The 14,758-nt window shown below is 50.0% G+C and overlaps 1 protein-coding gene across 11 annotated transcripts in view; it reads left to right on the plus strand.

Annotated features, from left to right (window-relative positions):
* Positions 1-14,758, plus strand: part of BAZ2A (bromodomain adjacent to zinc finger domain 2A) — a 1,342,005-nt gene that overhangs the window by 711,070 nt on the left and 616,177 nt on the right. For all 11 annotated transcript variants that reach the window (XM_078689111.1, XM_078689116.1, XM_078689113.1 and 8 more), the window contains one exon: positions 11,743-11,817. In XM_078689111.1, coding sequence (XP_078545237.1) covers positions 11,743-11,817 — 75 coding nt within the window. The remainder of the gene's footprint in view (positions 1-11,742; positions 11,818-14,758) is intronic.

Below are 14,758 nucleotides of genomic sequence, written 5' to 3' on the forward strand. Positions count from 1 at the left end.
GTGCGAGCTGTCCCACAAAGGTTCTTGCTGTTGACGTCGAAGTTACCCAGGATTGGGCAACAAGCCTTGGCTAATTCAAGCCCACGCGGTGGACTAAAAATGGCGTCTTGGGTGGACCAGGAGGGTCCGGAGTGCTCCTCCTCTGGAAGGGAGCAAGGGCCAGTCTGGAGCAACCAGACTAGCAGCAGTGATGTCGTCGGGCGTCGTTCAGGAGGCCACAAGCCAGCGGGCTAGTAGCCAAACAACGCGGTGAGCAGCAAAAAGCAGAAGGGCCCCACGCCGATCGTGGAGATGCTGGGGGGCTACTCTTCGGTGCTGGAGCTGCTCAGGGTCGGGGCTTCTCGGACCCCAAAGCACTCACCAGGAAATTACTCGGCGGGCTTGCTGTGCAGAAGTCGTGCAGTCTTGAAGATGGCCGGTCCCTCGAGGTCTCGTCACACCCACGAATCTCAGCGTGACTGATGATGTAGGTAGAGGTCAGAGGTGCCAGGGAAGCCGGTTCTCGTCGAGCTGGGCAGTCTTGATCCGGAGGAGAGACTTGCAGCAGACCGCAGTGTTCTTAAGATGGTGCCTGCGGATGCAGGGTGACTACTCCTTAGTCACAAGGGAGAAATCTTAGGAAGAAGTCTTGAGTTCCTTTCGTGGAAAGTAGTTTCAGGATTCAAAGATGATCTGTTTTGGAAGGGGGCCAGTTCCTACCTTTATCCTGTAAAAAGGGGCTGGCACGCGACTAAGTCCTGCCCTAGGGGTGGGACTAGGAGGGGGGTGGTTACACCCACTTCCTTGGCGGGCTTTTCCCCAGCACAGGGTCTGGAGTGACCCTGGAACTGGTTCCAGCCAGCCTATGCACAGTGAGCACCGGGGTGCCACGTGCAGTCACCTTCCTCTAAAGCCCTGCCTACCTACAATACACAAAACCCTGTCTGGGATGGTGCTGGCACCGCCCCTGGCAGGAAACCCTTTGTCCTTATCTCCTGCTCTGGGAGGACTCCCAGCAGCAGGAGGGCAGACTTGTGTCTCGGTGGCAGCATCCATTTTGTGGAGCTGAGGCTCTGTTTGACTTTAACCGGGGTTAGGGGTTACATACATGTCGTGTCCCTCTAGAAGGGTGGAATGCTAACCCCGTCGCCAGAATTGGCGAGGGGTTAGTATTCCAATTCGTATGACACCTTACTCGACATGTTTTGATAAAGCGATACCAGAGTTGGCATATAACCGCGAGGATTATAATGCACTTAAGAGTATATGGTATGCGATATCATGGAAACGGCCAAGGGATGGATCCCGAAAGCCGCAGACAGGCTCAGCTCATGCCAGAGCACCATCTCACACGATTCCAAGCACTCTGCCTTCAGGATTGTTAAGGCCTGCCATAGGAGTGACTGATAGGAGATCTGTGTGTCCATTTTAGAGTTAGATATAGGTATACTATATCTACAGCAAAGGGTGAGTACACCACCTTGCCCCAGCTGTCGTGCAGCCAGTTGTGTCAGTTTAGTTAGTCAGCCCAGGGGTGGCATAATACATGCTTCAGCCCCTGGGAGACTTCTGGGTACACCTCAGCCCTGGGTACAGGGACTTGGAGAGGGCCCAGTGCCAATTCAGTACTTGAGTACAATTTGGATAGAGAGAACAGCTAGGCTGTGGGTCTGATTAGCAGGCCCACAGCCAGGGAAAGTCGTAAACCAGTGCAGCAAAAAGCAAAAATCTGGGTGATCATAGGATTGCAGACCCTACTCTCCTACATGACCCCCCCCCCCAAACTTTGGGACAATAAACTAACCTTGACCAGGTGAGTCTTCTTGCTCTAAGTGGAAATACCTGGAGAGCCCATCAGCATTGCTGTGATCAGTACCAGGTCTATGCTCCACTGTAAAATCCATCCCCTGTAGGGAAATGGACCACCTAAGCAGTTTGGGGTTTTCACCCTTCATCTGATTTAGCCACAAGAGGGGCTTATGGTCTGTCTGAATGGTGAAGTGAGTGCCAAACAAGTAGGCCCTCAGCTTCTTCAGGGCCCAGACCACAGCAAAGGCCTCCCTCTCAATAGCTGACCAATTTTTCTCTCTGGGTGTCAACCTCCTACTAATGAAAGCAATAGGCTGATCATTACCATCAAAATTCAGTTGAGACAGAACAGCCCCCACACCCAACTCAGAAGCATCTGTTTGGACAATGAATGGCTTGGAGTAATCTGGACTCTTTAGGATAGGTGCTGTGCACATGGCCTGCTTTAGGTCATTGAATGCTTTCTGACAGCTTGCTGTCCACTGAACTTTCTTTGGCATCTTTTTGCTTGTCAGGTCATTAAGAGGGGTCACTATGGACCCATAATTTCTGACAAACTTCCTATAGTACCCAGTCAGGCCCAAGAAAGCTCGAACCTGAGTCTGGGTGATTGGAGGAGTCCAGTCCTTGATGGCCTGTATCTTACTCTCCAGTGGCTGAACCTGGCCTCCACCTACAAGGTGGCCCAGGTACACAACCTGTGTCTGCCCTATCTGGCACTTTGTGGCCTTGATAGTGAGGCCTGCCTTTTGCAGGGCCTCTAACACTTTCCTCAGGTGGACCAGGTGATCCTCCCAGGTGGAGCTAAAGACAGCAATATCGTCTAGATATGCTGCACAGAAGTCATCCAGCCCAGTGAGGACTTGATTCACCAACCTTTGGAAGGTGGCAGGTGCATTTTTCAGTCCAAAGGGCATTACCACAAATTGATAATGCCCTCCAGGGGTAGAAAATGCTGTCTTGGGTTTGGCCTCCTCAGCTAACCTGATTTGCCAATACCCAGCTGTCAAATCAAATGTACTTAAGAAGTTGGCAGAAGCCAATTTATCTATAAGTTCATCTGCTCTTGGTATTGGGTGGGCATCAGTCTTAGTGACTGCATTGAGGCCTCTGTAGTCTACGCAAAACCTCATCTCTCTCTTACCACCCTGGGTGTGAGGCTTTGGCACTAGAACTACTGGGCTAGCCCAAGGGCTATCTGAGGGCTCAATGACTCCCAGCTCCAACATTTTCTGCACTTCAGTTTTGATGCAGTCTCTAACATGATCAGGCTGTCTGTAGATTTTACTCTTGACAGGCAGACTGTCTCCAGTGTCAACATCATGGGTACACCAATCAGTTTGGCTGGGTGTCAGAGAGAACATATGTCTGAAGAATTGCAAGACTTGCCTGCAATCCTGTTGCTGATGTTCAGTGAGGCTGCCACAAAAGACAACACCATCAACTGATCCATCATCAGGATTCTGAGTGAGCAGGTCTGGGAGAGGGTCACTCTCTTCCTCCTGTCCCTCATCTGTGGCCATGAGCAAGCTCATGTCCTTCCTGTCAACATATGCCTTGAGCCTGTTAACATGGAGCACTCTGAGAGGGCTCCTGGGAGTTCCAAGGTCCACCAAGTAGGTAACCTCTCCCTTTTGCTCAATGATGGTGTGGGGCCCAGACCATTTGTCTTTCAGAGCTGCTGGGGCCACTGGCTCCAGCACCCACACCTTCTGTCCTGGCTGGTACACAGTCAGAACAGCCTTTTGGTCATGCCAAGCTTTTTGAAGTTCCTGGCTGGCCTCAAGGTTTTTAGATGCCTTTTCAATGTACTCAGCCATCCTGGAGCGGAGACCAAGTACATAGTCCACTATGTTGGTTGCAGGCTTTTTGAGAGGTCTCTCCCATCCTTCCTTCACCAAACACAGGGGTCCTCTTACAGGATGCCCATACAGAAGCTCAAAAGGGCTGTAGCCAACCCCCTTCTGTGGGATCTCTCTGTAAGCAAACAAGAGGCAGGGGATCAGGACATCCCATCTTCTCCTAAGAGTTTCAGGTAGTCCATGAATCATCCCTTTCAGGGTCCTGTTGAATCTCTCAACAAGCCCATTGCATTGTGGGTGGTAGGGTGTGGTGAACTTGTAGTTCACACCACACTCCTTCCACATTGCAGTCAGATATCCTGACATGAAGTTTGTACCTCTGTCAGAAACGACCTCCTTAGGGAAACCCACTCTGGAGAACACTCCAACTAGGGCTCTTGCCACTACAGGTGCTGTAGTGGTCCTAAGGGGAATAGCCTCAGGATACCTGGTGGCATGATCCACCACCACCAGTATAAACTTGTGCCCTGATGCTGTCTGGGGTTCCATTGGACCAACAATGTCAATCCCCACTCTTTCAAAGGGGACCCCCACCACAGGTAGTGGTATGAGGGGGGCCTTTGTTGTGCCACCTGACTTACCACTGGCTTGGCAAGTGACACAGGAGCGACAAAACTCCTTGGTATTCTCATTCATATGGGGCCAGTGAAAGTGTGAGACAAGCCTGTCCCAAGTCTTTGTCTGACCTAAGTGACCTGCAAGGGGAATCTCATGGGCCAAGGTGAGAAGGAAACCTCTCAGAGACAAGGGGATGACCAGCCTCCTGGTTGCACCAGGCTTGGGGTCTCTTGACTCAGAGTACAGGAGTCCATCTTCCCAGTATACCCTGTGGGCACCTGTGGCATTCCCTGCAGCCTCAGCAGCAGCCTGCTGTCTGAGGGGTTCAAGGGAAGGGCAGCTCAACTGTTCCTTCCCCAGGTCTGCTCTGGAGGGTCCCCCTGAGCCCAGAAACTCAACTTGATCAAGTTCAAGCTCTTTAGGCTCAGTTCCCCTCAGCTCTTCCAGATCAGCCTCCTCAGAGACTTGATCCTCAACCTGGGGCAAGGGGGAAGGCAAAGCCTTACCCTTACTGCTCTTCTTCTTGGAAGGTGTCTGGTCCATAATTTCAGGATCCAGCACCTGTTCAGTGGGGCATCTTCTGGCCTGTGACCTAGTCACAGCAAGCACATGTGCTGGCAAGCCTAACATCTCCATGTGAGTCCTCTGCTCCACTTCTGACCATTGTGATGACTCCAAATCATTGTCCAACAAACAATCAACTGGGAGGTCTGAACTGACTACAACTTTCTTTTGTCCCTTCACTCCACCCCAGGAGAAAGCCACAATTGCCACACTATGACTAGTAGTGACATTGCTGGCATTGGTCACCAGGAAATCAGTACCTGGCATGATCTGTCCAGGGTCCACAAAGTTAGGTGTCACCATGGTGACACTGGCACAAGTGTCCCTATAGGCCTGAGCCATTTTGCCATTTATCAAAGGTGTCTGCCTGTATTTGCCCAAAGTATTGGGACTTATCTCAGGGGACATATCCATATCCCCTGTACAGACAAGGACAGCCTGAGTGAGTGTGCCAACTAAGTTGTCAGACCCCTCAGTACCCAAGGTTAACCCAACTAATGCCTTGGGAGGTACACTACCACTACTGACTGTACTAGGGGGTGCAGTTGCCTTAGGGGCTGTAGTGGCAGGAGTTTGTCCTCCTCTTTTGGTGCACTCACTAAACCAGTGAGATTTACTTTTACAGTACTGGCACCACCTTTTTGACTGGCCTTCTTGAGTCTTCTTCTTCTGGGAAGCCTGACCCCCACCCTCTTTGGTTTGTTGGGGACCTGGTGAAGACTTCTGGTCATTTTGCTCATTCTTAACATTACCCTTCTGGTCTGCTTTCTTCTGACCACCCTGGTTCTGGTTCTGGTTCTGCTTGATCCTTGTCCTGACCCATTTGTCTGCCTTCTTTCCCAATTCTTGGGGAGAGGTCAGATCTGAATCAACAAGGTGCTGGTGCAACAACTGGTTCTGACAATTGTTTAAAATTTGTTCTCTCATCATTAGATTATACAATCCTGTGTAATCTGTAACCTTGCTACCCAGCAACCAGCCCTCCAAAGCCTTAGTGGCACAATCCACAAAGTCAGACCAGTCCTGAGACTGAGTTTTCTGGGTGTCTCTGAACAGCAACCTGTACTGCTCAGTGGTTAAACCAAACCCATCAACCAGTGTATTCTTCAGGACCTGGTAATTGTTAGCATCCTCTACTCTTGTAGTGAGGAGCTTATCTCTGCCTTTACCATCAAAGGAGAGCCACAGTATAGCTGCCCACTGACTCTGGGGAATGCACTGCACAGTGCAGGCCCTCTCCAGAGCAGCCATCCATTTCTGGATATCATCCCCTTGCTTAAAGGGGGGCACTATTTTAGTCAGGTGTTTAGTATCTAAACCCTTCTCTCTATCTCTTGGGAGATTGCTGCCACCAGTGGGAGCTAACCCACTCATCTGCTGCTCTCTTGCCAGGGCAAGCTTCTCTTTGGCCAGGGCAATTTCTTCCCTTTCAATCCTCAGTTCAGCTTGTCTCATCCTAGCTTCATGCTCCCTTCTCTGAGGGGAAGTAAATCTCCTCTGTGGAGGATTCCTTCTCCCCTGAGAAGAGGCATTAGAGTGCAGAGATCTATTGGAGTCCCTAGAAAGAGATCTATCTCTCCTAACTCCAAGGTTAGGGCCACTTCGGGTTAGTACTGGGGGTCCCCCAGATCCTAGCCCAAGTAAGTCTAAGTTGGCCCTGGTTAGCCTTCTGACTACCTCAAGACCTTTGTCTACCTCATCCCCAGAGAGTTCCTCTTGATCCTCCTCCTCAACTGCAGTAGCAATGTTGGGGAGATCTGGATCCCCAGAGGTTCCCTCTAAGGCTGGCATGTTCTCATGTAACTGAGAAAGCTTTCTGGCATCATATGTCTCTAAGAGACCTATCAGAAAGGGAATGGTGGGGTTAGACCCCTGCTTCAGTTTTCTGGAGACACAGATCTGTCTCATCTCCTGGAAACTGAGAGCTGCATATCTTGAAGTGACCTGTGGAGGGTCAACACTGACCAGGGGAGTCTCAGTAGAATCTCCCTGGGTAGACATGCTTTTCTAGTGAGGTGTAAGTGGTGCACTTACCTACACTATATGTTTGCCTACTGATCCCTTGCTAGAGTTGTAGTTTAGGGTGTGCTAGGCCCTAGGAGCTACAACAGCTGGTTCAGTAGAACTCAGAGTATTCTAAGCTAAGTTATATGTACCTTTAGTACTTATGTGATCTTTCACAAGATATTCTTAGGGCATGTGTGGTAAAACAACAGCAAGCTCAAATCCCACCGCTGCCACCAATGTTTGAAGTTGGCCTGATGTGCAGTGTTCACTATTCTAGTGATCACTATATATCAGTCCAAACAACCCTTATTGATGATTGGTTGTAAGTCAACCTTATAGACCAGCTATCCTAGTAGCATGGATACGAGCAGTCTAAGGCTAAGACTCTAGAGGGCGTGTTAAGCCAGCTGTTTTACCATCACATTACCCCTTGAACACCCAGTGAAAGGACACCACACAAGTGTTATGAAAATAAACAGTGTATTTATTAGAATCACAACAACCCTGTACTCTTTATGAGGACAGGGTGCTAGGGACACAACAAAACTCTTACGAAAATACTTAAGTTAGCACGTTATACACAAATGCCCGAGGGGCACGAAAAACCATATACTTTAAAAGTGGAATGCGAAATTACTAGCAGGTAAGTACAGTACTAATAGGCTTTGGAATCGCTAGGACTTGACTATAGAATCGTTAGATTACTTCTAGGAGACCTAGGGGACTCGGGTGCAGAGTGTGCACTCTCACGCGGGATGCGGGACAAAGTCTATGGAAGCTAGTAAAGGCAAAGTTAGTGTTCACGGGCGAACCCGACCTGGTAGGAAGAAAACGACAGGGGATCCTGACCCTAGGATAGTGAGGCTATGCTGGGACACCGAAGTGCCGAAGTTACCTAGCCCAGGGGCTGCAGCTGCATAGGTCTGAAAAGACGTCGGGAATCTCGTTGCCGGACCAGGAGCCTGGAAGAAGGAAGTTGCTGGCAGGCGACCAGTGAAGAAAAGTTCGATGGATCCAAGCCTGGATCAAGGAAGAAGAAAACCTGAAAGCAGAGGGGACCAAGTTCTTGAATCACTAGCCAGTGATTAAGTGGGCACCAGGATGGCACCGGGCGAAGTCACCGCAGTCAGGTGAGTGGGCGCTGCTGGGCTCGGCAGTCTCTCGGACCAGGAGGCGTTGTCGGCGACCAGGATGGAGGTGCGAGCTGTCCCACGAAGGTTCTTGCTGTTGACGTCGAAGTTACCCAGGATTGGGCAACAAGCCTTGGCTAATTCAAGCCCACGCGGTGGACTAAAAATGGCGTCTTGGGTGGACCAGGAGGGTCCGGAGTGCTCCTCCTCTGGAAGGGAGCAAGGGCCAGTCTGGAGCAACCAGACTAGCAGCAGTGATGTCGTCGGGCGTCGTTCAGGAGGCCACAAGCCAGCGGGCTAGTAGCCAAACAACGCGGTGAGCAGCAAAAAGCAGAAGGGCCCCACGCCGATCGTGGAGATGCTGGGGGGCTACTCTTCGGTGCTGGAGCTGCTCAGGGTCGGGGCTTCTCGGACCCCAAAGCACTCACCAGGAAATTACTCGGCGGGCTTGCTGTGCAGAAGTCGTGCAGTCTTGAAGATGGCCGGTCCCTCGAGGTCTCGTCACACCCACGAATCTCAGCGTGACTGATGATGTAGGTAGAGGTCAGAGGTGCCAGGGAAGCCGGTTCTCGTCGAGCTGGGCAGTCTTGATCCGGAGGAGAGACTTGCAGCAGACCGCAGTGTTCTTAAGATGGTGCCTGCGGATGCAGGGTGACTACTCCTTAGTCACAAGGGAGAAATCTTAGGAAGAAGTCTTGAGTTCCTTTCGTGGAAAGTAGTTTCAGGATTCAAAGATGATCTGTTTTGGAAGGGGGCCAGTTCCTACCTTTATCCTGTAAAAAGGGGCTGGCACGCGACTAAGTCCTGCCCTAGGGGTGGGACTAGGAGGGGGGTGGTTACACCCACTTCCTTGGCGGGCTTTTCCCCAGCACAGGGTCTGGAGTGACCCTGGAACTGGTTCCAGCCAGCCTATGCACAGTGAGCACCGGGGTGCCACGTGCAGTCACCTTCCTCTAAAGCCCTGCCTACCTACAATACACAAAACCCTGTCTGGGACGGTGCTGGCACCGCCCCTGGCAGGAAACCCTTTGTCCTTATCTCCTGCTCTGGGAGGACTCCCAGCAGTAGGAGGGCAGACTTGTGTCTCGGTGGCAGCATCCATTTTGTGGAGCTGAGGCTCTGTTTGACTTTAACCGGGGTTAGGGGTTACATACATGTCGTGTCCCTCTAGAAGGGTGGAATGCTAACCCCGTCGCCAGAATTGGCGAGGGGTTAGTATTCCAATTCGTATGACACCTTACTCGACATGTTTTGATAAAGCGATACCAGAGTTGGCATATAACCGCGAGGATTATAATGCACTTAAGAGTATATGGTATGCGATATCATGGAAACGGCCAAGGGATGGATCCCGAAAGCCGCAGACAGGCTCAGCTCATGCCAGAGCACCATCTCACACGATTCCAAGCACTCTGCCTTCAGGATTGTTAAGGCCTGCCATAGGAGTGACTGATAGGAGATCTGTGTGTCCATTTTAGGGTTAGATATAGGTATACTATATCTACAGCAAAGGGTGAGTACACCACCTTGCCCCAGCTGTCGTGCAGCCAGTTGTGTCAGTTTAGTTAGTCAGCCCAGGGGTGGCATAATACATGCTTCAGCCCCTGGGCGACTTCTGGGTACACCTCAGCCCTGGGTACAGGGACTTGGAGAGGGCCCAGTGCCAATTCAGTACTTGAGTACAATTTGGATAGAGAGAACAGCTAGGCTGTGGGTCTGATTAGCAGGCCCACAGCCAGGGAAAGTCGTAAACCAGTGCAGCAAAAAGCAAAAATCTGGGTGATCATAGGATTGCAGACCCTACTCTCCTACAAGCACCCTCAGGAGAAACTAAATCAAAAGACCATTAGCTTTCAATTCTCTACTTTTCTTCACCCTTTACTAAGGAAACACCTCAGTGGAAACAACAAGCCGTCCGTGCTAGTTTAAGCGAAAACAACAGTTTCTTATGTGAAATGCAGTGGGTGGTCTCTGTGCAGTTCCACTAACTCCTCCCTACAACAGAACCGTTGGTGAGACTAGCTGGTGTTGGTGGCTGAAACCTAAGTATCCCTCCCCTTCACAGTGCCAAAAGCAAGCTTGCATACACCCAAACCTACTCCCAGCACAAACGCGACCACCAGGACATGCAAGAGATTATACCACACTTGCCTGAGGCCGGGACCCCCGTCCGGAGTCCCTGCGGTCTCGGCCCATACATCCTCCCTCGGGTGCTTTTCCTCCTGGCCAGCGCACTCCATGAATTTGACACAGTATGGATATCCTCTCTTCTCCTCAGGATCTCCCAGCCTTCGATCTTCGCTACCACGTCTGTCACTCATTTGTCTGCGGCCCTCACACCGCTGTTCTTTTTTCCTCCAAACCACCGATGACGCTTATACAGTTTTTCATTGGAGCTCAGCTCCTCCGCAGTATACTGCTCATCCCGGGGTGACCAGCTGAACTCTTCCGGGTCATGAAGAAGAGAAACATTAGCGCACATTGTTCCAGTGCCCCGGGGTCCACACTTCGCTAGGGCAAGTCCGTCACGCTAGACCCCACAATTGGCTCCCTCTGCAACAAATTGCCTCAAGATCAAGTTAATTGTAAGCATGTGCTATACAGAAAAGTCACTCCAGCAGATGAGGTGGTTACCTTCTACAAAGTCACCAGAGCTACATATAAGGCAATATTGAGGCCATTTCTCGGGTTTTTTGGGACCTGATTTCTGTAACCTTACTCTTCTCCTGAATCTAGGCCAGTGATGATGTTGGTAACAGGATTGTTGGAGCCTACAAGTCATACTTTACTTGCTTCATTCTCCACTAAACCTGTTGTTAGCAAACACTGCCAGACATGGCAACGTCCATTTCAAACCAAAGAAATTGTACTATAGATATTCATTCAAAATGATTAATATACCATGCTGCTTTTACATTCACATTGTATTTAATCCCTTTCTTAAGTGTCCCAAAATCCCTTTTTTGGCCAGAGAAATTTCAGGTTTATGGATGAACATGCGTGATAGCGGTAGGTAAATGTTACGCTGTATGTATACTGGCTATACCTGGAATGGTGGGGCAGTTGCACACACAAAGACAAAGGTGTTGGAAAAGGCATAGGACATTTATTTTTGTTTCTTGTATTTTGTGGTGGCTACCTGCATCGCTTGCCGTTTTTCTAATGTTTTATGGGATTGCCGTTAACTTCACTTCATATTAGTCTTTTCTTTGAATGAGGAAAAGTAGATTTTCTGTTGCCTGTGCTGTACTTTGTGTGTGTGAGAAGTTTTCAAAGCTACTGCCTCTGCTTCACATTGTGTATCTAGATGAAGCTTGTGTAGCTAGTATACATTGCAAATACATGCCATAAAAACACCTAATGCAGTCCTCATTGTTGTAAATTCCATATTGTTTTTGTCTGATGCCACACAGAGAGGGTATTTATATTCTGGTGTTTTATATTAACTTTGGTACCAATCATTAGCTTAAGAACTACTGCCACTTGCTGTGTGTGTGTGTGTGTGTGTGTGTGTGTGTGTGGTGTACAATGAAGAGTAGTATGAATGCATTAATTCATTGTTTTTGTTGCTGCCTGTGCTGTATCTAGTTGATGTGAGGAATGCTTTGTACTGTTTCTTTTTTGTAGGTGAAAGATAGTGTTATTCCATAATTATGAGAAGTAACTCCAGTTAACCTTCATTTGACCCCCTTAATTGTCTTGTATCATATCTATGGCTGCTCTTGGAGACATTGGCTTAGTGACCATTCTGTTTTCTTTTTTTGGGCAAATGTAGCGTCACTCTTCTTGTAGCTATCTTCATCCTTTTAACTATGTGCATTTTTTTTCTGCAGTGAAATTGATAAGACCATTGAGAACATGTCGAAGCAGCGCAGGAACAAGTGGATTATTGAAGGCCGATTGCGCAGGTTTGTTCCATTCTCCCACATATAGCTGGCTAACATCGTAGTGCACCTAGGCAGCATTCACGGAGAGGAGGAAGTCGTAGCTCTTCCAGTTTTGCACTGGGTGGGCCTTCACATTTTAAGCTTAAGAATGTGGTTAAATGTATCCAGGAGATGGCTTTATTTCATTTGGTTAAGTATCTGTCAGATGTCTTTTTCATTGGATACAAGATGGAAACTGTAATGTATTATGTGCTGAAAAATCTGCAGAAATCACTGTAAGATGTCAAGGCTGGCCTTTGAGATGTGTGGAATGCTATTTGTACTTAAGCATCTGTGAGTGAGACCTGCTGTAACATAGGTTGGGATTTTAGGCTGTTGAAAGCAATTCGGTTTCCTAATTCAATATTGTTCTTCTTTTTTGTTTAAAGCACCTTTTTACAATAACAATGTGGTGTTTCTTTAGCAAAGAAGCAGATCGGTCAAAGTAAGGCCTGAAAGATTGCATGTTTATTTTAATATAAATGTTCACTTGTACCTCTAACGACTCAAATTCCGTTTCAGCAGTGAAACCAGAAAGATGGCTTCAAGGCAGCAGTAATTATAATACAGTATATGTTCCTTTACACATTCTACAGCAAGTGCAACTTTATTGTTGTGATCAGAGAGGTCAGCCCTCCAGCAGCCATTTTCCTTTAGTTTTTTTGACATAATCAACCATGTGCTTGGAATACCTTAATGTTTTTACATAATTGTGTTGCCTCTGGTAAAGGATTTGTCTGTTGCCTTGTATTTTCACATGATTTTTTGTGAGGTACAATTGTCTTTATTTTGCTGCATCCAATGCTAAAATAGATTGTGTGTGTGGAGTGCACTGCCGGGCCCTGAACCCGAAGTCTTTGCGGGAGCTGTCCAGAAAGCTTTTGGAGGCACGGCAGCAGTCCGTTCCGTGCCGTTCAAGGTCTCAGTCGAGGGGACGGTCACAGGACCAGTCGTGCACCATTCTTCCTCGAAGTCTTCGCACTCCTCGCGCAAGTCTAAGAGGCGAAGAAGCATCGTCACTCTCCGCCTACTCCCAGGCCGCCGGGCGTCGCAAAGCAGGACCCGGAGCATCGTCCATCTCCTGCTCCTTTCTCAGAGCTCGCTGGGACAACTCTGCACTTCCCTCCTTTCCCCGGAGCTGAAGCAGCCCCTGCCCAGCTTTTTGCATTTTACGAAACGCTGCACAGCATGTTTGGGCAGCCTGACTCCGCAGGCGCACCCTCTGGCCCCATGTACTCGGCTGGGGGCCATGGACCTTCATTGCTGACGGCTCAAGCCTCGGTGCTGCAGGATCCCCAGTGATCCAGGCTTGGATACGGATCAGCGCTGGTCGACCTCACGGTACCTTCCCCTACGCCAATTCCAGTGATGATGCCCCCAACATTGGTTGCGCCCCCCAACTGGTGCCGACCCCAGCCTCATCCCCGATTTAGACACATCGCTGGACCAATGATGGACGTCGGTACCGGCGGCAGAGGGTACTTTTGTACCGGTGTTCATCCCTGGCGTTCCCTATCACCCTGAGTGGCAGCCAAAGGAGGGTGAGGAGGACCGGGAGGTGTCTATTGACCCTGTAGTAGATCTACTTGAGGAGCCAGACTGGTGAGAGGAGTTTGGTGATGCCAGTGGTCTAGATACCTCCTAAGACCTTGGTATGCTTTCTCCCTCTACCGTGGCTACAGAAGATTGAGCTTCCTATGCTGTGCTGTTGCGTAGGGCGTCTGAGGCCTCGAGCTTCCTATGGTAGCTGTCAGGACTAACCTCCTGACTGAGGTGCTTCAGCCGGCAGCAGCCTCTGTGGAGTCCCTGCTGCCTTTTAATGAGGCTCTCACTGATATCCTTCTGGGCACTTGGTCCAAGCCCAGCACAGGGGCTGCTGTGGACAGGATGATTGCCAACGCCACTGCCCAGTCCTGGGCAAACCACTTTTCCTCTCCCAACACCCTACCCTTTAGAGCTTGGTGGTCCAAGCCTCATCCTCAAAAGGCACATTCCCTACTGCCCCCCCAGATGGGGAATCCAAGAAGCTCGACCATATTGGGAAGATCTTTTCTTCTGCCAGCTTAGGACTGAGGTTGGTGAACACTGCATGTCTCTTGGGCCGTTGTACACATACGATGTGGGATACGGTTGCACAAGTGCTGCCACAGTGCCCGAAGGAGGCCTGGGCCGTGCTCATGTGCTCTGTTGCTGAGGGTCGAGACGCAGCTAAATTCACCATCCAGTGTGGGCTGGATACCGCCGACTCGCTGGGTAGGCCGGTTTCCATGTCGGTAGCTCTGAGGCACTACACCTGGCTGAGAACGTCTGGCTTCTCTGGGGATGTCCAATCCACACTTTTGGACATGCCCTTTGATGGCTGTCGTCTGTTTGGTGACAAGGCTGACAACACGCTTGAGCGCTCCAATGATTCTAGAGCCACGGCCAGATCCTTGGGCCTCGCAGCAACTTGTCACCCTATGCAGTCTGCCTTTTGCCCCTTTCGTGGCTACGGAAGGGGTGCTCCACCACGTTCTACAGAGAGCCACAGGGCAGCGCAAGCTACCCAACCTATGCGTGGTCGGGACGTGGAACCCAGCGTTGTGGGTCTGGGAGTCAGTTCACCAATGCCCCCCTGAAGCAACCTCCAAACCTTCCTAGTCCGACTTTTCAGGGCCATCACTTGCCATTGAGCGGCAGGATCCGCCATCACCTCCCCCACTGGCACAACATTACGTCAGACAGGTAGGTTTTGCACATAGTCCGAAGGGGCTACTCCCTCCCCTTCAAGACTAACCCTCCCTCCATGCCTGAGCAGCGGGTCTGGGATATTCGGGCTATGATGCAGATGTTTCAGCCTCTATCCTGGATTTGGGTGAAAATGACCCTGAGGCTGCTGGGCCTCGGCCTCTTGCATACTGCTGGTGGATCATGCCAGATGACA

The sequence above is a fragment of the Lissotriton helveticus genome, chromosome 1_1 (assembly GCF_964261635.1).
Source record: "Lissotriton helveticus chromosome 1_1, aLisHel1.1, whole genome shotgun sequence".
NCBI lineage: Eukaryota > Metazoa > Chordata > Amphibia > Caudata > Salamandridae > Lissotriton > Lissotriton helveticus.